Genomic DNA, 26,702 nt, shown 5'->3' with positions numbered 1-26,702 from the left:
GACAAATTTGTTTATCGTGCTCTTGTTATAGATAATCTTCAGCTGGAAAATTTGGTTGGTATTAATATATTTTTAAACTAATGCACCATAGAAACTACGGCGATGTATATATCTCACTCTCTTGTGAGTTAAATGCAGATTTGACCCAAATAATTGCTTAAAATTTATTCAGAGTAGTAGAAAATCCGTTAACTAAAACTCTGGTTTTATAAACTTTTGTGGGTTTTCGGTGAAATATTTAGTTTTGTTTTGAATTTACTAATACTAATAATGATAATACTAATTAATAAAAAAGATTTTGATGAAATTCAGGGCAGTAAAGAGAAGTGGTGATCGTAGGTGCTAGAATGATCGTAGCTGCTAGAATGATCGTAGGTGCTAGAATGGTCGTATATAGGTGCTTGAATGATCGTAGGTGCTTCAATGATCCTAGACGAGCGTAAGTACTATAATGATCGTAGGTGCCAGAATAATCGTAGGTCCAAGTCTGATCGCAAACGAAAGCATGATCGCTCATGCTAGAATTATCGTGGGTGCTAGAAAGATCAAGTTATTGCCCCTTTCCAAATTATAACTTCAATTAAATCACTGTTGTCGTCCCTTTTGATCGGTCGTCGTTTTTTTAATTAATTAACAAGAAATTGGTTCTTTTTTATCATTCTTTGTGTTTGACTTACATATTAACTTTGTGTTTCATACAAAAATTTATTTCTTAACGAGAACCAATTTAGTCGACTTCACGTTCTATTTTGAACAAAGTGTCATTCTTTCAGCTAGTTGACTACTTTTGATGTATTAAAGTGTCATATCAGTTTTCTAATATCAAATAAGCAAAAAATGTATCGAGTAGTACGTTGATTGATTGCAGCAGTGCACTGCTTTAGCAAAAGATCGAAAGATTGCCAGAGAATAGCTTAAGGATTGTCTGAGGATTGTTGAAGTGTCCGAAGCGGTCAGAATCATCAATGAGGTCCTTCAATTGAGCCATCAATTACACTGACCGTTTGCCCCCAAACGCAATACGATATAGTCGTTACTGCGTGTACTACCAGTACTGCGTGTAAGATATAGTCATTACTGCGTGTACCAATACTGCGTGTACGATATAGTCGTTACTGCGTGCACCAATACCACGTGTATACGATATAGTTGTTACTGCGTGTACCACCAGTACTGCGTGTACGATATAGTCGTTACAGCGTGTACGATATGGTCGTTGTATAGTGCGTGTACCAATACTGCGTGTAGCGTGTACGATGTAGTCGTTACTGCGTGTACGATATAGTCGTTACTGCGTGTACCAATACTGCGTGTACGATATAGTCGTTACTGCGTGTACCAATAGTGCGTGTACGATAATAGTCGTTACTGCGTGTACCAATACTGCGTGTATGATATAGTCGTTACTGCGTGTACGATATAGTCGTTACTGCGTGTACCAATACCACGTGTATACGATATAGTCGTTACTGCGTGTGTCAATACTGCGTGTACGATATTCTCATTAAACGATCGCTATATATGACCAGCCGTTGCTCACTGAACGATCGTTATACATGAACGATCGTTCTCATTAAACGATCGTTATATATGACCAATCTTTGCTCGCTGAACGATCGTTATACATGACCAATCGTTGCTCGCTGAACGATCGTTATACATGACCAATCGTTACTCACTGAACTATCGTTATACATGACCAATCGTTGCTCACTGAACGATCGTTATACATAACCAATTTTTGCTCACTGAACGATCGTTATACATGACCAATCGTTGCTCACTGAACGATCGTTATACATGGCCAATCGTTGCTCACTGAACTATCGTTATAGACGTGACCAATCGCTGCTCACTGAACGATCGTTATACATGACCAATCGTTGCTTACTGAACTATCGTTATACCTGAATGATCGTTGCTCACTGAACGATCGTTAAACATGACCAATCGTTGCTCACTGAACGATCGTTATACATGACCAATCGTTGCTCACTGAACGATCGTTATACATGACCAATCGTTGCTCACTGAACGATCGTTATACCTGACCAATCGTTGCTCACTGAACGATCGTTATACCTGAACGATCGTTGCTCACTGAACGATCGTTAAACATACCAATCGTTGCTCACTGAACAATCGTTATACCTGAACGATCGTTGCTCACTGAACTATCGTTATACATGACCAATTTTTGCTCACTGAACGATCGTTATACCTGAACGATCGCTGCTCGCTGAACGATCGTTATTCTCAGTTGACATTGCAGGCGGCAGACGTACGACATCCACGCAGCAGGCAACAGTTGAGCTGAACTTAAACTTTATGCTTCCGCCTGCCGCCTTCCCACCGATATTGTTATGGCGCGCGTTAGGTTTTTCTGATGACCAGCAGAAAGAAATTAATTACGGGGCTAGTGACACTCCAGAGGCTGATTTAGTGGCCTGTGTTCTTCGTGTTTTGCATCACCGATCGTCCGGGCCTGGCTGACTTCCACGTACCGCAGCTGATTCCCTTGTAGCTGCTGACTGCATAATAATTCATTATTAGACGAGTTATCGAAAATTCAATTATTTATCTCTGATAAATCAGCATGTCGTTGACTGGTATTAGGTTCTACATACTTGAAAAGCAATCATTTTCTGAATTTTTCTTAATGATAATTATTCCCAAGTCTTCGATAAATTATAATGACCCAAACAAAATTTTGATGCGTGCTCGACTCTGGTATACGTGTAGCCTAGGACTCGGGGAGCACGTAAATCAACTTCTCTTTGTCCGCTTCGGTTCTCGGTTTGTAGGGTAGTGTCGGGGCTGCTTGCGATCTATGTGACTCGGCTCGGCCACGGAGAACCACGGAGAACCACTGTGAACCACGGAGAACCACGGAGAACCACGGAGAACCACGAAGAACCACGGAGAACCACTGAGAACCACTGAGAACCACGGAGAACCACTGAGAACCTCACGGAGAACCACGGAGAACCACGGAGAACCACGGAGAACCACGGAGAACCACGGAGAACCACGGAGAACCACTGAACTTTTCATATTCTCAGGCGACTATAAAGTTGGGAAAAAATTCTGACCTGACTGAGTTTTCTTATTTTATAGATAAGAATTTTAATTCTGGCTTTTTATATATTTTTTATATATGTTGCGTATACATGTATATTGTAATAAGAGAAATATTACTTTTTAGTTCTGAGATATGCATCATAATTTTGAATGAATTCGTAATGTTATTTTTTACAGGCTCGTAGATTGTCAAGTCTTAATTAAGTATATATAAATTATGTAAGGCTCACAAGATGAAAAATATTCACTACGGCCGACAGCGACATTTAAATTTTTAAACTTTTTACTCTCATATTCAGACTTAGCTGGTATCTAGATTCCATGTAATATAGGTGTCTGAATTTTAATCCATGTCGCGATCGTCCTTCTATCGAAATTTTTTGTTATTGGTATAAGAAGCTGAAATTTATCGTTGCGTGACTTTCCTGAAAATTTTGATTTATGCTTGAACACTTATGACCGATGCGCACAATTGAACAGGGATCCTGTAATTGAACAAGTATAGAGAAATTGAAAATACATATGGAAATTTAGCAAGTATACAGAAGTCGAAGAGAGTTGCTGCAAGAAGACTCTATAACTAACCATGCGCCGAAGGGACGGAAACGGTTACGTTCCAAACGATTGCTCATGCAAACACAATTCAATATCCTAAACTCACCAGCTCGGCTCTTATATTGTAAATGACGAACGCCATGCTATTAATATAAGGAACAATCTTAACGTTGAATTCGTTAAAACAATGCAGTTTACACCACAATTTACCCTGAAATCGTTCATAACTGCTCGCAAATTTGTGTATTATTTGATAGTTGAATAGATGTTTGGTTAGTCGACCTAGAGGAAACGATTGAACAAAACCAATCGCAAATTTTGCGAAAAAAAATTAGCTGGCATCTATTGCCCTAATAATTTACTCGGATTATTAAGTAGCGCTGCCGTCGGTGCATAGCTTAGAGCTTTAATGATCTGCAAATTGCATAATAATCCACTTTATTGGGCATTTGTATGCAGCCCCTACGAACGGCTTTATGTCTTCCTGAACGATTATTGAGAAAATTGATTCATTATTGCTGCTTTATGTATCCTAACGCTGTAATGTTCTAGTATTGTGCCGGTGATTGCTATCATTATTGACGTGGCATGATCGTTTATTTCGATCTTGTAAAACCATGGAGTTAACGAGCTCATTCTGATTCTGATGAAGGCACTTGCTAATATTCCTTAATTGATACAAGAAGGAAGTACTGAAACTAAAATTCAAACTTTTTTAAACCTCAACAACTACCATAACTCATAGTACTATTGCGATTAGGTAACATTCACCGCCACTCTATAATGCTAAGATGTGAAGATATATTTCGGTTACTGAATTTTGTCTAAACGAAATGCACATTTATCAATTCTTCAAGTTTTACGTTCCAGTTATCCTGGGTGTGCGTACCCGCGTCTCGTTATCAAGGATCGCGTCGACTTTTGACGTTAAAAGCAGCATAACTTGATGCAATTTTCGTAAACTCGTCCACCCAAATCTTTGCTCCGATGTTCAACATCCATCAGCCTATATCTACAAGTTGCATTGCACACCCATAACATAGTTTATTGCATACTTTTTTCATTTTATTTTTTGAAAACTCGTTGTCCATTCGGGTGAAGTTTAGAATTACGCAAAGTATAATGTTTAGCCCTATGACGATTTTAGCTCCTAATTATACCTCTGTAGGCAAGAAAATAAAACTAATTAAAGAGCCTCCCAACCTCACTTAATTTAAGCATCCTTCTTGGTAACGCGAAGAAGCCCTTCTAAGTCCACTTCAACCACTCTAAATCCAGAGCAACCTTTCCAACTCCAGAACAACCCTTCCAACCCCAGAGCAACCCTTCCAACCCCAGATCAACCCTTCTAACCCCAGAGCAACCCTTCCAACCCCAGATCAACCCTTCCAACCCCAGAGCAACCCTTCCAACCCCAGAGCAACCCTTCAACCCTGCAAACCCAAGAGCAATACTTCCAACCCCAGATCAACCCTTCCAACCCCAGAGCAACCCTTCCAACCCCAGATCAACCCTTCGAACCCCAGAGCATTACTTCGAACCCCAGAGCAACCCTTCTAACCCCAGAGCAATGCTTCGAACCCCAGAGCAACCCTTCTAACCCCAGAGCAATGCTTCGAACCCCAGAGCAACCCTTCTAACCCCAGAGCAATGCTTCCAACCCCAGATCAACCCTTCCAACCCCAGAGCAACCCTTCCAACCCCAGAACAACCCTTCCAACCCCAGAGCAACCCTTCCAACCCCAGAGCAACCCTTCCAACCCCCGAGCAGCCCTAGCAAGCTGCAGGCCGGAAAGCATTCATCAGTTGGTATAGGAAATCGCTCGAGAGCAGCGAGCCTGGCTGAGCTGTGGTCGTCATGTAGCCACGCTTACGCGCTGTATACGCTACGTATGATCATGCGTATGTTGAACAATCGTTATGCGCTGCTCTGGGAAGTTGTGCGCTATACAATACGCATGATCATGCGTATGTTGAACAATCGTAGCGCTTTGCTCTGTGAAGTTGTGCGCTATACACTACGTATGATCATGCGCATGTTGAACAATCGTTACGCGCTGCTCTGGGAAGTTGTGCGCTATACGCCCGCTATACGCTACGCATGATCATGCTTATGTTGAACAATCGTTACGCTCTGCTCTGGAAAGTTGTGCGCTATACGCTACGCATGAGCATGCGTATGTTGAACACTCGTTACGCGCTGCTCTGTGAAGTTGTGCGCTATATACGCCCGCTATAAGCTACGTATGATCATGCGTATGTTGAACAATCGTTACGCGCTGCTCTGTGAAGTTGTGCGCTATACGCCCGCTATACGCTACGTATGATCATGCGTATGTTGAACAACCGTTACGCTCTGCTTCATATATTTGCAGAGAACAGACAATATTTTACTGCCCTTTTTTTATATATCGACATACTATTCTTGTTCATTTCTTCATGGGCGCAATATTTTCATTTATGCGTTCAGGGCATCGTATATAAATGACACAAACGGCGGCACATATATAAATTCAGGTAATTGCATCACATATATAACCTATAAGTGGCTTATATATACCTATAATTTATATAAATCATATTTTTGAATTGATAAAGCAAACTCTCCTCCGTCGCTCGCAAGGCATATCACCGAATAATTTCTCATGTAAAGGCACGTGAACTTGACCTCAGAGCATGGCTTGGGTACGAGCCAAGCCTGCGTGTTGTTTGCAGAAACTTTCTCTAAGAAAGTCACTTGCATGGTTTTCAGGGCCAACCATTTATGCTACAATTGTGAAATTAGTGATATTATACATACTGAAGCATAGACATGCTCCTTTATGTATGTGCAAGTAGATGAACATGCCAAATAAAAAGCAACTCTTGTATCAAAATTCCTGCCTGTAATGTCACAGAAATTCTTTCAAATTTTTTGAATTTTCAGTTATATGAGCAAGCTAGTAAATAGGCAAGAATATCATTTTATCATAATGTACCAGAAAATTCTGTCCGTATCAAGATGCCTTCTAATACTGCTGTTCAAACTCGATTCTTCTCTTATTCTCTTAATTTCTAATTAGACGAGCTAGCCAGTCGACCATTTTACTTGAATGCACCAGTAAATTCAATCTCTATCAAGATTAAATCAAAATAATGTTGTAAAAATTTATCCCCTCTTTCAATTCTCTGAATTTCCAATCGCCAAATTTCCCAACAAATGATCCAGAAATCATCAGCGCCTGTGTCGTTCACGCCAAGGTCTTCATTTAAGTTGCGTTCAGCCCAGACGATACTAAGCTGACGGCCGAAAACTGTGACCAATTCTCAACTGAACTAAAGTTCTTGCTGCTAGACCGCCCGCTCACTAAGAGGCCTCAGATCTTCATATCTAAACGCCTTTGATATTTATTCATAATTACTAATCTCATCTGACAGAGAAATTGGCAGCTTAGAGTCTGCGCTTGACAGTGCGATGTTCCTTGGCCGGGAGATGACAGGATTCGTCGAGCTCAGAGTTAATTAAGAGATTTGAAGCGTCAAGCACATGGACTCAAGCCCCATTAAATTTATCGAGAATATTCGTCATTCCCTAAAGCATCAACTATGACGATTAACTCATTACCAAGTTAAGTTTTTTTTTGTATGGAGCCTTCGCTTATACGGAAGCTCCTACATTGCAAGCCTTCTTAAGTTCATCATAACAAGCGTCCAAAGTGTACGGTAGTGGACGGGTGCTCATTCTTTACGCGCGTAGAGTGAGTAGGTGAATGGATGGTGTTGATCAGGTACCTATTATTAGACCATCAATACAAACAGTCGTGATGCATCGACGGACGCTAAGTTATGAACGACGTAATGAGGCACCTGGAGACACGCCTGATTAGGCAACATCCTTTAGTCGCATGCTCGACCGTGCGTTGTTGTGCGCATATGCACGATCTTTGAATTTACCTATAATCCTGTTGATTGTACTCTTTAGAAGCTCTTGAAAATTTTTTAAAGTGCGATTATTTGTGTAAGCTTGTTCCGTTTCTGAAATGTTCGATGATGTAATGCCTGCGATTTTGAAATATTATTGTTGATGAAAGGTCTCCGAAATTGAAATGTAACTCGAATTCTGGTATTTTAAAAGACTGTAGGCCACTGAGTGGGCGACCAATTTTTCTAGCGTCACAGTGAGGTATGGGCTGTCGAATTGGTAGCGTCAATTCTTAGCTTTGACGTGTTATGGTAACGGATGTTTGATGATCACTTATTCAATTTCTTGTATGTTCAAGTTGAAATCTGGTTCCTACGAATAAAAGAGACTCGTTTGTTTTTCTGTACCAAAATTTTTTACTTCTAGTTAACTTCCTTACTATTTTTGAGTTACGATTTCGAAAGCGACCACGCTTTTCCGATTTGAATGAAATTTATTTGTTAATTCATTTTCAAATGAATTAAAATCAATGTTTTAAGCACCAGAAATTTTCTGCAATTTCGAGAATCTCTCTTAGTTAATAGCTACATTTTTTATAGAATCAAATTCAGGGCCCTTTGCATTGCAAATTTTGTTTGATCGTGTATCCGTGGTTTGCCTGTTATATTTTTCTTGAATTAAAACCAGAATTCCATCAGTAAATATTTAGTTTAATATTGTTATGAGTTAATTAACCATATTTTCTCAAAAAATTCATGGTACAAAATTTACTGAAATATCATACATTGAAACCATTTGCTCGGCCAGTGCTCGGCTAGGATACCGCAGCGGAGGTCCTATAGAGCGTCAGGACCCCCGTGACGTCACGTCGCGCTGATGCATCGCCTCATCGCTAATCGACGCACAAGCGCATTTGTTAGGCTCGGCCAGCCTTCACGATGTGAAGAGTTTCGGTGCGTGGACGGTGGCGCAACTTTTTGATGTCACTCACCTAAGATCACGCGGGGGTGGTGGTGGTATTGAGGGATGCACTACTAGAGCCAGCGAATGTCTTTTATCCTTCCTTTGGCGGTTGCTTTGGGTTTAATAGCCGCCTACTGATACATTTACAGCCGTCGAGTGATATATTTACCGCCATCTAATGATGCATTTACCTCCATCTACTGATGCATTTACCGCCATCTACGAATGCAGGTAACACCGTTGATGGATAATTTATCGCCACCTACTGATACATTTACCGACGTCTACCGATTACTACTGTTTACTTGCATTTACCGTCATTTACTGATACGTTAACCGTCGTCGATACACTTTGTATCTTAAGACCCAGTAAATTGAGTTATACCGTTTGACTCGGAGAAAGTAACGAGAGCGTTAAGAATAATAAATCAATTTCAATGCTTTGACATATATTCATCCTATTGATATATATCAATAATCATCCAGATCGGTCACCAGCCGATGTCATTTAGAACTGTGGATTGTTTTTTGTTGAAATCTTTGTTGTGTATTTAACGAATGAAATCATTTATCAGCAGATCTAAATGTCAGTTGGCTTTATATTTTCGAAGTTCCTTTCTTCTCATACATTCCTTTTGTCGGCTTATTTGTCAATTGTTAACAAACTTACAATAAGCTGTGTGGTTTCCTTTCAGTTTAATTATACTCAGGATTTGTAAACGTAGTAAGTGTTTATTGGCCAATTCCTTCAGTTTAATTAATTACGGCAGAAGTAAAAAATTGCGTGATGCGGGGACAGACAAACAACAGACATGTTTTAATTTATTCTTTTTTCCCTGCAGAAAGTCCTTTTGAATATTCATTGGAAGAAATTCTCATTTAATAAGAAATCCTCGCTTTAATCCATGCGCCTTCAATGACGAACTTATTTTGTTCATCTGAGTTGTAAAATCAATCAATTCGAAATATATTTGCACGCGTGCATTATCATTTCAAGGTAAATTTGTACCCAACCTAATATTGAACTCAAATTTACACCCGAACCATTTGTAAACAGCCTCAAAAAAGAAAGAATAATTTCTATTTGTTTGGCAAGCTTCAAGCATGTCGCTCCATGCAGGTGTCCATCTTTTTCGAACATTAAGAATATTTTCCTCGAGCCACGCATTCTTTCATTTCACGAGGTTGAGATCTTTTCTTATACAACAGTTTGGTTTCAAATGCATCACCAGCATCTAATGTTATCCATTTTTATGTAGCAACGCGCGCTTGGATCAGCCCTACATGCACAAGCGTTCATTGTTCGTGCATAAATTATTACGTGGAACATCTACAAAAATTCTTTCAACTGGCACGGTTCGTAATTTCTGGTCATGATCTCCACACGAAGAGACTCTTCTATCATAGCAACGGATAAGTAATCATGGCCATGAAACTCTGATGAGATCTTTTTAATTCATCCCTGTCAAGGCATGAGTTTCGCGACCACCCAAGAGCGCTGGGTCTGATTATTGAGTGAGTAAGTGAGTGAACGACTGTGCTGAGCGATGGACCGAGTGCTTTTTGCAGTGCTCGTCTAGAATATTACAGGAAAAAGTCATCCGCTTTCCTGATATTTTATTGCATGAGACACAGACATTGTTTTAATTGTTTCAGTCACAAACAAATGAGTACAAGTCCTATCCATCAAATCTGCATTGGATTTCCTGGTCGGATATTGTTTAATGTCGGGCATTTAACTTTAAAATGAGAACTAGAACATTATTCGATGAAATCACATTCAAAATGAATGAATCCAAATAATTACTCGAAAATTTTATTCTTTTTATGGTTTGACACTATGTTTAGCGCGCACCAATTTTTATATTTTTCTTTACGTCCTATAAAAATATTTTTCAAGACAATTGAAATGGTTTTGTTAAGTCAGGGCAGAAACTCCAATAAAATAACTGGATCTCTCCTTGTTTAGAAAGATCATCAGGCCAGTTATTAGGCAGGCATCACGCCTTCAAAAGCCCTTAGATTCCCTTGATTATAAACTCTGTAGGCGGTCCGCTATGATCGACACCACGCCAAACTCCACCTGACCTCGTTACCTTGCCCAATTGGGCACTGTGGATTTTCGCGTTCGGTCAACCAAAGGCCAAGCCAAAATAATGCCTTTGTCCGTACCGCCGCTTGATTAATCCCATGCAGTGCTCCTTCGTGAGTCGCGCTAAAGATAAGTTCTGGGGAATGTAAGGACTACCTTCAATCTGGTCAAATGTATGGTCGTTAATAACTGATTTTTGGGCAAATAATGTGAACTAAATTATAAGTTTAATTTTACGATAATATTCTCGACAAATAAAATTTTTCCTTCTGATTTTTTTGAGCGGGCATCGAAAGGTTTTTCAGTGGAGATAATAAATGTATATACAAAGATCTAAGACAACCATCTTACACTCAACCCTAATACCATTTTGGTGTGTGTTTAGCGGAATAGTTTTTGTTGCGGCACTATTAATGCTCTGAAACGCATTAAGCTCTCTCTAGAGCGCGCAATCACTGAACTAATAGAGCAATGCCAAGTGAGGCGAAAGTCATTCTGTCCCTGTTGCCTTCTCGCTTTGTGGTATTCCATCGCGCGATGTAACTATGAAGAATGGGTGCTATTTGTGAAGACTTGTCGACGATAGCGAACTATTTGAGTCACCCATCGAGCGCGCTTTGTGTACCAAAATAAGGTAATTACAGAGCGCTCGATTCGTTTCCTCAACTCGGGTTTCGATTGAGTAAAAAGGGTTGCGCTTGATTCCAATCGTGTAATGCATGAAGTTGACGAATGCCATGCGAGGAGCAACGGCGTATAAAGTAGTGTTTTGTTCGAACATATTTCGAACGTACGCATTCCTTGTGAAAAAAGTCGAGTAGATTACCAAACACCTCAACATTGATGGATACCTCAATAGTAGATACCGTAATACAATTATTTGCTCTATAATTAATGACAGTACGTTACTTTTAGTTAGTTATTTTTTCTTGCCCTAAGTTCCTTAGATTTAGATGACGAATGTATGACATTTTAGGTATTCTCAAAATTCTTTCTTAAAGCGAGAAGAATTTCAAAATTCCTCCCAGAATTTTCTTGATACATATTAAATTAACATGGAATTTGTGATGAAGCCTACTATCTATTTCGATAGTTATTTATTCGTTTCCAAAGGTGCTACTTGGTAGAGCAGCACATTGCTATGTTATAACTTGTTTTTTTTTACTAATAACTATTATTTACCAATGTTATTTAGTGACTAAATTTGATATAAAATAATTCACGAATTCGACAATCGATTCCGAAAAACTTTTTAGAAAAAGTAATTAATACGACTTCACTACTGAAAACTTTCACCTACTTCATTTGCATGAAAATAACTCAGCGAGGCTTGACACACAACACCACCTGACTATATGTTACCCAACATCAGTACAAATTAATAACCCCTCATCTAATCAAGGCTAATCAGAAATCTTGTTAATATACCATCAAGAGTTATTGGAAATCACTGGTAATGACCTATAATAACGACGTGGTGGTAATCGATCTACTTATTTTTTGGGCAACTTTTATTCCCTTGGGGTTTTTTTATCCCACGTGTTGGATAATTTGACGACCTGAGTGCACTCGATCTGGCCGGCAAAACATCGCCTCTGTGCTGATGTTAAATTAAGAAATATAGGAGAGCAAGTACAAACCTCACATGAAGAGAAAAATTTTGTATTTTAATCACTATTACTTTACTGCCCGGTAGGCTCGTACAAGGACAAATCGTAAACTGATGATGACGATGATGATGTTATTTTTATCATCATACGTAGAGTATTAAACGTCAAATTTATATGGCATGAAAAGTTTTATCAACGAACTATGTAATCTACAGTAGAAAATTATGTGGTTGATACTTGAAAAACAAATTCAATAAAACTGACTTCCATTATCTTATAAATACTACAACACAGTGGAAATTGACGTACGAATGCTATGATTTTGTTGTGGTATGCAGGATGCAATCCTGTACACTATTCCCTTTTGATCGGTTCAGAGCAGACATGCAGGAACCAATGCTGTAGACTATTCCCATTCGATCGGTTCAAAGCAAGCATGCAGGAACCAATGCTGTAGACTATTCCCCTTCGATCGGTTCAAAGCAGGCATGCAGGAACCAATGCTGTAGACTATTCCCCTTCGATCGGTTCAAAGCAGGCATGCAGGAACCAATGTTGTAGACTATTCCCCTTCGATCGGTTCAGAGCAGGCTTGCAGGATTCAATGCCGTGTTTTTGCTGTGCCCATTAATGCTTCCGGAGCGAAGAAGAAAGGAAACCATCACTTACGGCAGCAAAGGATGTATAAGAGGTGCTCTGATCACTCAAGCGCAGACATGCTCAGGTGAGCTTGAACATGCAACCGATACTTGCTTGTTGGAGATCCAGCGTCATGTTTGACTGGAGCTTCCCGTACTTTAGCGATCAGGACAAAGCTTATGCTGGACGTGAACGTGGGAGGCACATTTATCGATTGACACATATGTCGACGATGTATTTGTAAACTTAATTTTCATGAGGGAGATCCAGCGTCATGTTTGACTGGAGCTTCCCGTACTTTAGCGATCAGGACAGAGCTTATGCTGGACGTGAACGTGGGAGGCACATTTATCGATTGCAACATATGTCGACGATGTATTTGTAAACTTAATTTTCATGAGGGTTTTTTTGGGTTAAATAACACGGAATTGCATTGAAAAAAAAGATATTTGAATACCATATACATGTATTTTACATATCATAAACCACGTTTTGTCCGTTTTCACTGCTCAGTCGGGAGCGCCAGTGCTGATTCAGAACACAGTTGTTTCGTGCGTGTCGCATTCTCAGCGATTAATCCTTCTTTAATCCTAGCTTTGGTATTGATCAGAAGCAGCGGAGAGCTTTGGTCGGTTGGGCGTTATTGAGACCGCTCCATCTTAGGCTTGTCTTCAGCAATTTCTGTGGCAGCTGATCAGGCGATGGTTTGGAAGTTCCCAAGACAGATGGCCGGGGAAAGGGTTCACTCTTTGATGGATTGAGCCACACCAAAAAATGTATTAATTACTGAGCTGCTGAGGCGAGCGGCCGCGCGTGCTCGCTTTATGTCAGATCCAAGCAAACTGCACGAGAAATGCATCTTCAATTCTATACTTTATACGACAATTGCCTATTATTTAAATAATTTTAGAACGGACAACAAAATGTTGTGCATGTACGTGCATGGTAGGTGTTTCAGACATAGGTGGCCCAGGCAACGCCGAACGCCCTTTTTATAGTTTCATGATAAATTTCGAATTAAGTCGTTTCACTTGCATATAACTAAAGTACTACACGATATTGAGCAAAAAAGTTATCCAAAATATTACAAGCAATTACTTTAATGCTTGCTATTCAGTATCTCATTAAATTGCGACTAAATTTACCCTTTTGGTAATAAATCTTTTTTACTCACTCATTTGCCTCCTCCATGAGTCTGGACCATGACTTGACATCCTGATCATTCGTTAGCACTTCGTAACTTGTGGCCTACTAAATAAGTTTTCAGAATTCAATTTCGTCGCTGAAATCTCATGGCCACCTAACTTGCGTAACTCCATTAGCATCATTGTTTCTCGCTATGCCAGAGCACATCATTTGAGCTCATTGCGACCTATTCAATATATTTCAACAGCACATGGAGGCTTAGTAGGCAGGATTCTCGGCATGGGCACCAGCCAGAAGCTATTAGGTAGCATTACTCATGCGAAAACGTCGTCTCCAACAGGGGCACAAGCTATCGGCCCGGCATCACAGGCAGTCATCCATCGCACGTTACGATCTTGCTGAGCGCGTCATTGCAAAATGCTGAATTAAGTGCAGGGGCATGCGAGAGGCGCACCGCAATAAAGTGGGTGTTGAAACCGGGCACTGCGGGAGGCGCGAGTCCCAACGCAGCGACCGGCGACCCTGCAGGCGTAGGTGGCCTCGGTATGAGACTGTCGCAGCGGCGTCTCACGAGTGATAATGCATGTAGTTCTCCAGACTCTCGCGTCTCATTGCTGAAAAATTTAGAAATCCAGGAAATTGTGGTTATTCAGTCGTTTAAATTATCATTTTTGGTGAAGTTCGGTAAATTAGGGTTGAAATGTGGTTGGTTATTCAGTCGTTTAAATTATCGTTTTTGGTGAAGTTCAGGAAATTATGGTGGAAATGTGGTTGGTTATTCAGTCGTTTAAATTATCGTTTTTGGTGAATTTCAGGAAATTATGGGAGAAATGTGGTTGGTTATTCAGGTGTTAAAATTTATATTATAGTTTAATTAAGATGGCCTCGAAATGTGTTATCTCATTAAGAAACAATTATTTATACATAATTAATTTGAAATTGACTTCGTGATTTAGAACAGCCTCGTACTCTCCGTTAGTGCTATAGTGAAAGTTAGTGAAAGCAAAATTTTCTATTGGAAACAATGCAAAATTGTTCAAAACTTGACGCAGAAAGGTACAAGAATCCTATATAGTTTTTTATTTTGATTTTTATTCATATGTATATAAAGCTCTGAAAATTTTATTATCTGAAAATTTCCCTTCTCCATAAGTCATTCCATCTTCCTGACAAATAAAGAAATACAGAAAATCATGCTGAAATTGTGTTACTCAATCCCTACAATTTTGGTAAAGATGGATGTATTATCTCATTAAAATACAGTAATTTGAACTTAATTGTTATCAAATTTAGTTGATGATTTAGAGCAGCTTAGTACTCTTGATATGTTTATGAAAGCCAAACTTTCGATTTGCAACAGGGCAGAATTGTGCAGAATTTATGCAAAAAATGCGATGATCCTAGGTTTCTATTAGTATTATTCTTCTATGTGCATGTTAATGCCCGACAAATTTATTAGATAAGAATTTTTCTCCACAATATATCATAGAATGGTGAAACAAAAAATCCTGCAGAGCCATTACCTTCTGATTTTTTTTTCATTTCTAGAAACAAAATGATTGTGAATTATTATTATGATTTAATAAAGACTGAAAAAAAGCTAAATGATCCTCAGTCTGAACCTGAAATACGATTCCGATATTCATTGAAGGTCTGCGACCTCAAGCTTAGATATAATATTATTGTCCTTCTAATCAGGTGCTAAACCGTACCCCAGTCGCTTCATAAATTCGCTGCGGGTGGCCGCTGTGCAGTACGTTGTACAGTTCGTACAGCATCGCGGACTTTCTACCGCAGGAAATGGTCGTTGTTTCTTCGGGAAGCGTTTAGCATCCATGCAATTATTTTCAAATTATTGAGAATCGTGGACAGTGTCGCGCTTGCGATTTGAAGAGAGAAACCTCGAACCTGTTCAAACAATAATATTATATATCTTGTGTAAAAAATTGCGTTGTTTTCGTTACTCCATTTGCTTTGTTTAGGAGATTACAACCACAGTTCAATATGTAACTCCATCTTGCTGAGAACGAATAGACTTCTACACAAATTTTAAACGTTCTTGCCAAAATATAGACTTCTACCATAATAAAAAATTAAACCTATAACTTATTATTGATCAGAAAGTGAATTGTGTTTTAATTGTTCAAAGTGGCATAAAATTGAGCCGTCTTCGCTGCGCTTGAGTGGCAACCAATGTATGCACGTTTGGCCAGAACGATGGAGCGACAGCAATGAATTGGCTGTGCCAACAAAGTCTGAGCCTGTTTACTTTGTTTTGTTGTTGACACGCGTGCAATTCCACAGTTTCGATGCTGTCCTAAGTCACGATAATGAGGGACCTCAACCCTAGAGGGTCGAAGGCGTTCTGTATAAAAATTATCCGCTGAATGAATACAATCGAGCAAGCTCCCTCCTCGAGCTCTAGTAATACTAATGAGCTGCAAGAATCCTAAGCAAACTAGCCCTAAAGATCCCGCCATAAAAACCCTCGCTGACTGATACACTCATAAATTATGAGGGCAATCCCGTTGAGCTATAAGTTAACAAATCGTTTATGGAGTTTTTCTCGTGTTCTATCATGATTGTGTTTGCGTTGCAGCGACGAGGTCTGAAGAAATTAGCGACGAGTGAGCGACTTGCAGATCAGGTGCGTGCTAGATTTCATCGTCACTGAAACTCGTCCCCGTAGGAATAGCATTGCTTATCATGACAAACTAACAAGAATCTTCGCTCTGATCTCTTCGGATGCCAAGAGCGTTTTCCGGCGAGCAGCCGCAAATTTATTGCAATAAATTCTTCCGATCTGATTTAACTTTGGTGAAATTAGGGCTTAGGTATAATTACAATATTAGGCCGATCCGTTCCTGGGGCAGCATTGGTACGTTAACAAGACAAATGGGATCAATTAAGTTGATCGTTCGTCTTAGTTTGCCAAGGAACTTTGAGCTGCTTAACTGAAGCTCAACAAATTATTGCCTTCAAATAAATCACTCTAGATTGAAAGATTGGCTGCAGGAATTAACGTTTCATCCGAATGCCTCAATTTTCATACTGAAGAGCTGGGCGCTAACGAGACAATATTGTGCGTGGTAATATATTCTTACCAGGAATTTATTTAATAAACTTGATTGCATATTTAATTTACAGAAAATTTGACGTCTTTATTGCTTATTCCAGTTAACAATATTTTTCATATCTAACAGAATCCGGCAGAGAGAGGACCATCACGACGACAATATAGGCCTAAGCCTACACCCGTCCACCGTTTTTTGTTTCACAAACAATAGACGAAAGCTAAGTAAACAAAAAGCCCAGGCCATTCACTTTCCGTGAACGGCCTATCTAGGCCTGTGCCTATCAACATTGTTGAATATAAACGAGGCCTCTAAATAACCTTAGCAGTACAAATCATCTCTGATTTGTTAGAGAACATAACAGCTCTGTGACGATATGCAACGTCGCGATGTTTGCCCAAAGCATTCCGTCTCTCAGCTCTTATATATTGACGGCTTGCTAAGCAGTCGCGCTATTCCAGTGCTTCTCCGCAACACAGTGGCTGTGCATCGTAATTATGCTGTCTATTTATGTGTTTTTTAATCTATTTTAGACATTCAGTTTTTATGGCAGACACTGACATAAAAACATTTACATTTATTTGACATTTATGTCAGACACTGGTTCAGTTTTTATGATTGACACTGATGGTATATAACACCGGAGTAACATAGAACTTTTTCGATTAAATGGAAAAATAAGTGCATTTGAATTTCCTGTTACATTTTGAGTCCGGGCCAAATGGAATACACTGTAATATTAATATTGCTTCATATTGTTTATACGATATTAAATAACCACGGCCTAATCCATTTACTCTTGTGGAGCAGAGAAATTTGCTCGGCCTTCAATGTTGTAAGGCGATTTTACGTCATTCAAGGAAAATTGAACATTGCTTGTCCCACAATGAAAAAGAATAATTTTCGTTATCCTATAACTTTGGTCAGGCAGGATGTTTAGTAAAGTCAATTACGAAATCAAGGGAAGGTAACTGTGCAGCCTGTGGGAGGTTATATTTTTGAAGAATTTAAGCCCATGTCCTCGATATTGTGTTTCTAGCCCCTCTCGTTAATATATACATCCTGACGGGCTAATCTCAAGGCTTCTTAGCACTGCCTCTCATACAGAGACTTCTAATAATAACAACTCCTGAGTGTTTCCTTCTTGAGATCTCCATAGCCCTTTTTGATTCTAGAATATTAAATTATATAGAAAGGATCAATTTTCAGGCAAGGGATATCTATAACACAAGAACAACTCCTGAGTGTTTCCTTCTTGAGATCTCCATAGCCTTTTTTGATTCTAGAATATTAAATTAAAATAGAAAAGATAAATTTTCAGGCCAAGAATATCTATAACACAAGAACAATGCTCTGAATGTTTCCTTCTTGAGATCTCCATAGCCCTTTTGATTCTAGAATATTAAATTAAAATAGAAAGGATCAATTTTCAGGCCAGGGATATCTATAACACAAGAACAATGCTCTGAGTGCTATTTTGTGTTATCTTTTCAGATATCCTCCGTTTTAGTCTCTCAATTTTAACAATTTAATTTGAGTTAAACTGTTCAATGAAAATATTCCCTTGAAAGAGAATGTTGATAGAAATTATTTGTAGGGACATCATTATGAGTAGTAAGATACTTGATATCAGTGAATAATTGTCTAACTTTTTTTTCTAGCTTACATGCAGTGGATACGGAATATTTTTTTATATATCAATTTCTATTGTACTGTTTCATGATCGGTAAGCGTTAATTAATGTTTACTTTCTGTGCCAAACCCATTGTAAGAACTAGAATATCTTTTAAATGCAAATATCGTCTTATATTATTGATTGGCATTCCTTTCTTAGGTATTTTTAACCCATCCCTAACATATTAAATGATTTGTTGAAAGATAAGTAATTTTTTCATGTCCATGGCCGCTGAAAAAGCTATTTCAAGAACTACACATAATTTGTATCTATTGAAAATACCCGATAATATAGATGATGCGTAACATTTAAAAGTTCACAACATTCCAAATTATTAATTTTGAATTTGATCTTCGATGCGATCTAAACTTGTTTAAAATAATGAGGCAAAGTTCAGCTAAAATGAGGATTTGTGATAGCGGAAGACAAAATTTCAGAAATTCAATTCAATGATAATTTTCCTTGAACTTTCCCATTCTCGTTTTCTTTCGCTATTGTGGCAACCTAATCAAGGTTTCAGTTTTTTCAGTGTCCGGGTTTCATGCCAGTGTCGTTTTGATGTCATACGTGGAAGAGGATTATGACACATGGAGTCTCATTCCCAGATCATTCCGCTGCGCACCAATCAAGCGGTTGACGTGGCGCGCATCTTGATATGCTTTTGTCTTGACGCGGTCATCTTGATATGAGTTCGTCCGTGCTGTTTCATTTGCGATAAAATGAAACCACCCTTTTATTGGAGAAATCCTGCTCTTGGATGACAATTGTTAGCCATAAATGCTCCAACGAGAGTAATAGGGTCGCGCCGATTGTAAACTGAAAGATACCTCGGCCTGATTTTTTATTTGATTTGCAAAACATAAGCAATTTCGTTATTATTTTCTTCATTTTGAGTGCGGACATGAATTTGGTAACCATTCTAAAGTTTTCATTTAAGTTTGTTGTTTACAAAAACGAAGATTATAATCTATATTTATTTTCCATCAGAAATTATGTAGAATTTTCACCGTGCAAAACGTTTTCCACTTCATAGAAACTCAAACGGTAGGCTTGGATTAAGCAATTTGCAGGATAAACGACTTGGCCACAGTAAATCATATTAAGTATTAAGTTAACAATTCTCTCATGATCTTCGGAACCTCGCACACCTCGTAAACTCCTCGCGATATCCCATTATTAAGCGACTATTAAGAACTCACCTCTAATGGAGGCGATATTTCGATACAAAGCTAACTTCAAAGCTACGATAAAGCTCGTCAATATTAGTTGAAGTGCTTCATATTCTCTCTCATGCCCAACGTGGCCACAACAATCGCGCTTCTAGCGGTAAGTCTTGCATCTTTCCGTCACAAATCACGTATAGAATGTTCACGGGCCATAAAAACGTCATGTTTAAGAACAAGCGAGGCTTCTTGCTCGCGCCGGTGGCGCACAGAAATCATTGTCGATATGCGCTGCCGTCCCGTGCACTCGTTTTCGCATTTTTCTGCTACGTGTTCTTCACGATTGAGATAATGCGCATACATTATTTGCGCAAATGTTTTCTAATCGTTTAAACGAAAACTTTTTCAGATGAAATGTCAGCCAACACGAAAAGCACCTGACTTGAAAATAAATAATTGCAGTGCTTGGGCTTTCATTTATTGGCCGTTCGTATCAAAACCTGTAAAAATAAAAGTATTGATTTTTGAATCAAAGTATTGATAATTGGAAGAAAGAAGTGATTATTGAGAGGACTAATATTTCGTTTTCGGTCACTTTAAGAGCTGAATTTTCCATAATTTAAAGTCGAATGCATTACATTGACTCGTATTGACATAACTTTAATATTGCAAGCTCCGATACAAATTGAGTATTATAGGTTCACTAATATAACATTGAATATTGCGTACACTCATGTTCCTTGAATATTATGTGAGCTAATATAACTTAAAATATCACGTGTACTGATTGAACTTGAAAACTGAGTGACAAAAAGTTCGTTTTCTCAGCGCGGGTCGTTTTCTATCCCTGGGTTCGTCAATAAGTCACGTTCATATTATCCACAGAGGCCATGAATTTAGCAGGACTAATTTGTTCGTCACTTGAGAGCATCGAGAGAAGCTGGTGGCAGATGAAGTTAGTTTCCCACGACGCGCTCTGTAGTCCTCAAGTTTCTCATAGCAGCCGCAGCTGCTGCCCCAGAGATCGTCTTTTTTTCATGGGCTTAATTTTATTGTTTCATGGAGATATTTTTAAGCTCGTGATTAACAGCTTTGTTGCCTCTGACTTCGATTTGATTATTTTCTCAGTTTTCCTACTGATATAGTCAATGATGTTAATATTTCTGATTTTGATAATACATTCGGTACATTCGGTAGGTAAATTATATATCGAACAATAGAAATATTAGCACACAATCAATATTGCTTCTTGCACCGTCAACTTAAAACCAATAAAAACTAATTTTCCGCGTGTCATTTAAATCAAGAAATGCCAATTTTTTACATAGTTCTTCTTCAACTATGAATGGAATTAATTGTTAGCATTTTTAGGTGTCGTTTGAAACGCTTTATGGAAATGTCATTTACGCTTTGAATGCCGAAATGCGTTTGGGAAATGCTCACGCGAAATGCGTAACTTAAACCAATATTTGCCGTGAAAACCCATAAAAAACAGCCTGCCTCAGATATATCACTAGAAGCCGTTTTTTGTTCCCACGTACAGTTGTGTTTGCCTTGCTCTACGCCTCCTACAGATTCCTCCAGATGACTTTCAATGACGCGTGTACGAAATACTGTGAGAGTTACCCCTGCACCGGCCCCCTGCTTGGCCTCTAGTTACTGAAACCATTCATGTTTTATTTCTTCGTGTGACATTTTGTTGATGTTTTAGCATTAGTGATGCAATTCGTCATAATTTCTCGTGTACTAAAAAATGATTGCTTTGTTTGCTTACATTTAATACCTCTTACAGTGACAGAAAATTCACTCTTGCCTGTAATATATCATTTTATTTACTTTTTGTAATTGCATCTGATCTTGCCGGTTTCACGATTAAAATGATATCAGGAAAAATACCAATATACACGCCTTGAATATAGTTATGACAAATATTTTATGAAAAAGTTGTGAATATTTCAGAGACTCCCAGATAAATCTAACTGCTCACCATCATCCAAGTTCTCACCAGACAATGTGTTAACGTACAATGACATCACGATAGAAGTTCACTACAAATACAGGATGCTGATAAACAGAATTGGGCTTGTCTAGGAAAAACACCGTGAAACTACTCAGATTCACACGGTTTTCTACAGTTATTGTTAACTTATCAATTTATCGCTATATATACCTATCTTTTTGACTGTGTATTTTACCCGAATGTTTTACCTGTAATTTTTACCAGTCCTGTTTACTGGTCTAGTTTACGTTATATTTAACATTCTATCTATAGTTCTATTTAAGAATTAAAATCACTTGTTTGCTTAAATCGCAAGTTAACAAGGAATTTGGACTGAACTTCTTCTGAACTGAATTTTGTGAACTGACGATGGAGCTGGACTCCGAAACGTTTTCTCTTATAAAGATATTGTGAATTTTTTTGGTATTGTCTTTGCTTTTAAATTCCTTGTAGTTCTATTTATCGGTTTATTTACCTACATATTTACCGGTCTTGTTAGACTTTTCTCCTCCCCATTTCGCTGATCATCCGCCATTGAGAATCGGTAGTCGATGCGTTTCACAATGAATTTTGCCCTTATGATTGTGAATAACTTGATTGATAACAAGTGAATGGTTGTTCTGAGAGTTTGCCTTAGCGCGTTTGGGGCATCTACACCTGCAATTTAAATATTTTTGCCTTATAAAAATCATTATATAAATAGACTCTTGCATTTAATCAGTCAATTCGTCTATTTCGTTAAATAGACTATATATAAAATAATTTTTTAAACTTACATTTGTGGCTTAATTAAGTCAAAAATTTATGCCGATCTAAAATTTTTGATACATGCACCGTTCATGCCGATCGTGTATATATATGAACGGGTTTAGAAAGTCATTACTGTGTGTACCATTTGAAGTTATGGGTCTGATGATACACATTGGAAATATGCCCTCGTTCACTGGTATAATATGCTAAGTGCATGGTTCAGGAACCACTCAATTGTGAGCTTCTGATTCAATAATATGATTCCATGCTGACAATGTTCACACGATAGACTGGCTTTAATGCTGAACTAGCGCACATGCACTATAATAATTTGCAGATAGTAAGCTAAACATATATGCACAACACACAATTATTTGGTGCTATTAATACTGACGGATAAGTTGAATATGCGTGATTCCTCGTTGCTATAATAAAGCAAAGTTTAGTGTATACAATTATTCATCCATACTGATATAGGAGAGATTGCAGCAAAGTTCTTTCGTGCCACACTGACGCGAATTAAAGTGCGCTGTTATCAATTATTTGCTGCCATATTAACGCAGAAGCGCAATGTACACAATTAATTCATATTTATTCGTAGGCCAGCATATACATTCATCGTAACTCTACTGATGCAAAATGCACGGTAGCCATTCACCGTGACTACAATGAAACGTAAGACTATAAGTGGCGATATCCTGACGTGAGCTTTATCGCCTAACACTTCCGTTGGCGAGTTTCTGTGTGGTGAATGTCATCTCGATCTCATACAATCGTTACTATTTCGTTTCATTTTTTTGTATGTAAACACGATTTATTTATATTATTTTAATCCTTAACTTGTCAAAAGATGGTATATATATGCCTATAATGTCATCTCGATCTCATACAATCGTTACTATTTCGTTTCATTTGATTGTACGTTAACACACGATTTATTTATATTATTTGGATCCTTAACTTGTCAAAAGATGGTATATATGCCTATAATGTCATCTCGATCTCATACAATCGTTACTATTTCGTTTCATTTGTTTATACGTTAACACACGATTTGTTTATATTATTTTGATCTTTAACTTGTCAATAGATGGTATATTTATGCCTATAATGTCATCTCGATCTCATACAATCATTATTATTGCGTTTCATTTGTTTGTACGTTACTACACGATTTAGTTATATTATTGTGTTAACTAAACTTTCAATAATTTGGTATATATGTCTATTGCTTGGACTGAATCATATTCAACCCATTATTGTCATGATCCAACGATCCTCTAAAAATATTAATTCGACCTTGAAGTCTGTGGGCATTACTTTGACATGGTTGTGTGTGTTTTTCGGATTGATAATAAACATTTGATTAATTGTTATTGCACCATCGTTAATTAATCCGCTTGTCTTTCATACTCTACCTACCTTTTGTCAATTTATTACGCCGATTGTCGATTACCGTAGAAGAGTTTTGACGCAAAAAATTTTCCTTGTACGAAAATCGTATGACACTTCCGTCTCTGCTCTTTGTTTTTAATAAACCATAATTTAACCGAAAATATATGAATCGATGCCATCCTATACACAATCCGTTATTCACGACAGCCATCTCAGATTTAATACTCACCTTGAATTTCCCGTGGTCATTCCTCCTAGATGAATAACCATCGTCCCAAATAAAAGCCGGTTTAATTGAAGAGCAACGCTTGCTGGTTATGGTTCTTCCCTTGCATTACCTGCGACGTTATAAGCCATCGCACCAACTTAGTAACCGTTAGCATAAACCAGGGACATCATCCTTGACCGTACGGCATGCAAGTGGCGGGCGACACGATCTCGCAACAATTGTTCCAGCTATTCATTTATTCTCATGGAATAAGTGTGCATTGATTCCATTACTCATTACTCAAACTTCTACCGGGTTTGAATGTTTATTTATGCACAAAGGCATTTAAATTGCAGTTCTTAATCATACTATACGAATGTTAATTTATCGTAAGAATAAATTAAATGCATATAAGTGCAGCAGCTACTTGATCGTAAGAATTTAGCTCCTGCAGAAACCAGAGTAGTTTGAAACAATTTCATCCTTTTTCGCGAAACATTATTACATTGTTGCTACTCAGTAACTCAGTAGGTCTACGATCATAAGTTCAAGACGAAGTACAATCGACCGCAAATTGATGAGAGAGCTTAATGCCGTGAAGCGTCCAACTGCAATTCATGACCAATTTCTTCACTTATCCTCACATCAAGAGGAACGCGATCCCATGTCATCGAATTTGAATGATTTACGGTGCTGGTCATGTGCGAGGTGATTTACGGCATGGGTCATCAATGACGTATGTCCATAGAATCAAGCGTACTAAAAACTTCCTCGTATACGCATCCTAATCTCATGAATGAAATCAGTGGTGGATTAATCAAACCCTTTAGCTTTGGTAAAAATAGTCGCTTCGATAAGGTTTTGAGAGTAACTCCTTAAAAAATTTCATTGAAATTTGTGTTAGTTTTCACGCGTTTGGCAAAAAAAGAGATCCGCTTGAAAACATCGAACCTTGCCGGGAAAATGTTTCTTCGCAAAAATTTGGAAAAATAAATTCATTAGTTTCAAAAGTATTTATTAGGTCACAGTGGCACAGATCACGCGATATTTTTCTCGCATTGCTTTACGAACTATCACATGGATATCGCTATAACCCAGTGTCGATCAATTACTAGTAGTAGTAGTAGTAGTAAAAGATTTACTAGCGCTTCAGATAGCTATCTATTTCGCGCCGGAGGTGAGGATCAATTACTACGATAAAACTGTTCATGGACATTCATTTTAATCTTCTTCAAAATGTCAATGGACATTTTAATATCATATAAAAGTTCATTCCCAAAAATGAGGATACGAGATCAAGGTCGCTTTCGCTTGTACATCCTAAAATTGAGCTATTAGAGTCACTATCAATTATCCATTGAATGAATCGATAAACGGGTGGCAAAGCGAGCATTCAGAAGCTGATGATAGTGACCGAGCAAAATTCGTTCGTTGAACTGCCGGTAGCGTTCGGACAGGTCGACACACAATCGCTCGATGCAAGCTTTGTCATTAGCAGAACCCACAGCTACAAGCCTCTCATTAAGTCGTCAACGCTATTGAAGGCTGTTTATTATTACTTATTGACAAACACCTTCGCTATTGACGCTTCTGTCCGCTAATAAATTGCACCTCGTTCTTTACGATATAAAATTTCAGAGATGAGATGGTTCATTTGGTAACGTTTTTGATCACACGTCATTCTGTACAATAATTAATTGATTTTTCATGAGATGAAAAAAACGAAGTTGGTTCTTAATTAGTGTCATGTGTTTAGTTCATCAACCAGTGAAAGTCCGGCTAATAAATTCATAACTTTTCTGTCAAAATTTGAACTGTTCTTACTCACAAAATTATTATGTAATCGCATTTATGTCGTAACAGAAGCAATGGAAAAAATAGCCCAGGTAAAGTTTAAGTTTGTGTTTTACGAAGAACTTAATTTATTTGTACTCAATGCGACGAGGTGCACGCTAACACAATTTTAGGATAACACAATTTTAAGAGTGTATGCTGCAATTACTAATCATCAAAATACGCTGGAATAATTTAACCTTTACTCGGAACTATCCCTGGTAGTATTCAGATTCATGCACTTGAAATAGTTTATTCGATTTAGACTATTGTAGTGAAATCCCTTCTATCGGTTCACGAATGCTTCTAATTCTGTCAGATCCAAGCTAACTAGATCGTTATATATTTTTAATCTTGGTCAACTGATCAATACAATATATTGAACCGGAAACAAACACTGATTTTAAAATGATATAAAGCAGTAGTTCAACCAGGCCAAGGGCAGCAGACCATTGATATACAAGTCTAATTCTAACTTGTTTTGAAACGTTTCCCACTGAGCAACCTTCCGAACATATTACGCTCGATACCGTGCATGTAAGTCGACCTTCTTGCGGCTAGTTAGTGAACATAAAGCTGCCACGGACAATAAATGTGTTCCGTATCAACTTTCACTTT

The 26,702-nt window shown here is 38.2% G+C and overlaps 1 protein-coding gene across 1 annotated transcript in view; it reads left to right on the top strand.

Moving 5' to 3' along the window:
* The first annotated feature begins 12,918 nt into the window (after nt 1–12,918).
* The window catches only part of LOC108670978 (homeobox protein cut), a 208,269-nt gene continuing 194,485 nt past the window's right edge, over nt 12,919–26,702 (top strand). The window contains exons 1-3 of the mRNA XM_018158463.2: nt 12,919–12,926; nt 14,328–14,631; nt 16,587–16,634. Of these exons, the coding sequence (XP_018013952.2) occupies nt 12,919–12,926; nt 14,328–14,631; nt 16,587–16,634 (360 nt within the window). The remainder of the gene's footprint in view (nt 12,927–14,327; nt 14,632–16,586; nt 16,635–26,702) is intronic.

This window comes from Hyalella azteca, unplaced genomic scaffold (assembly GCF_000764305.2).
Source record: "Hyalella azteca isolate HAZT.00-mixed unplaced genomic scaffold, Hazt_2.0.2 contig11122, whole genome shotgun sequence".
Lineage (NCBI taxonomy): Eukaryota > Metazoa > Arthropoda > Malacostraca > Amphipoda > Hyalellidae > Hyalella > Hyalella azteca.
The sequence above is the reverse complement of the archived record's forward strand: the minus strand, read 5'-3'. Positions and strand labels throughout refer to the sequence as shown.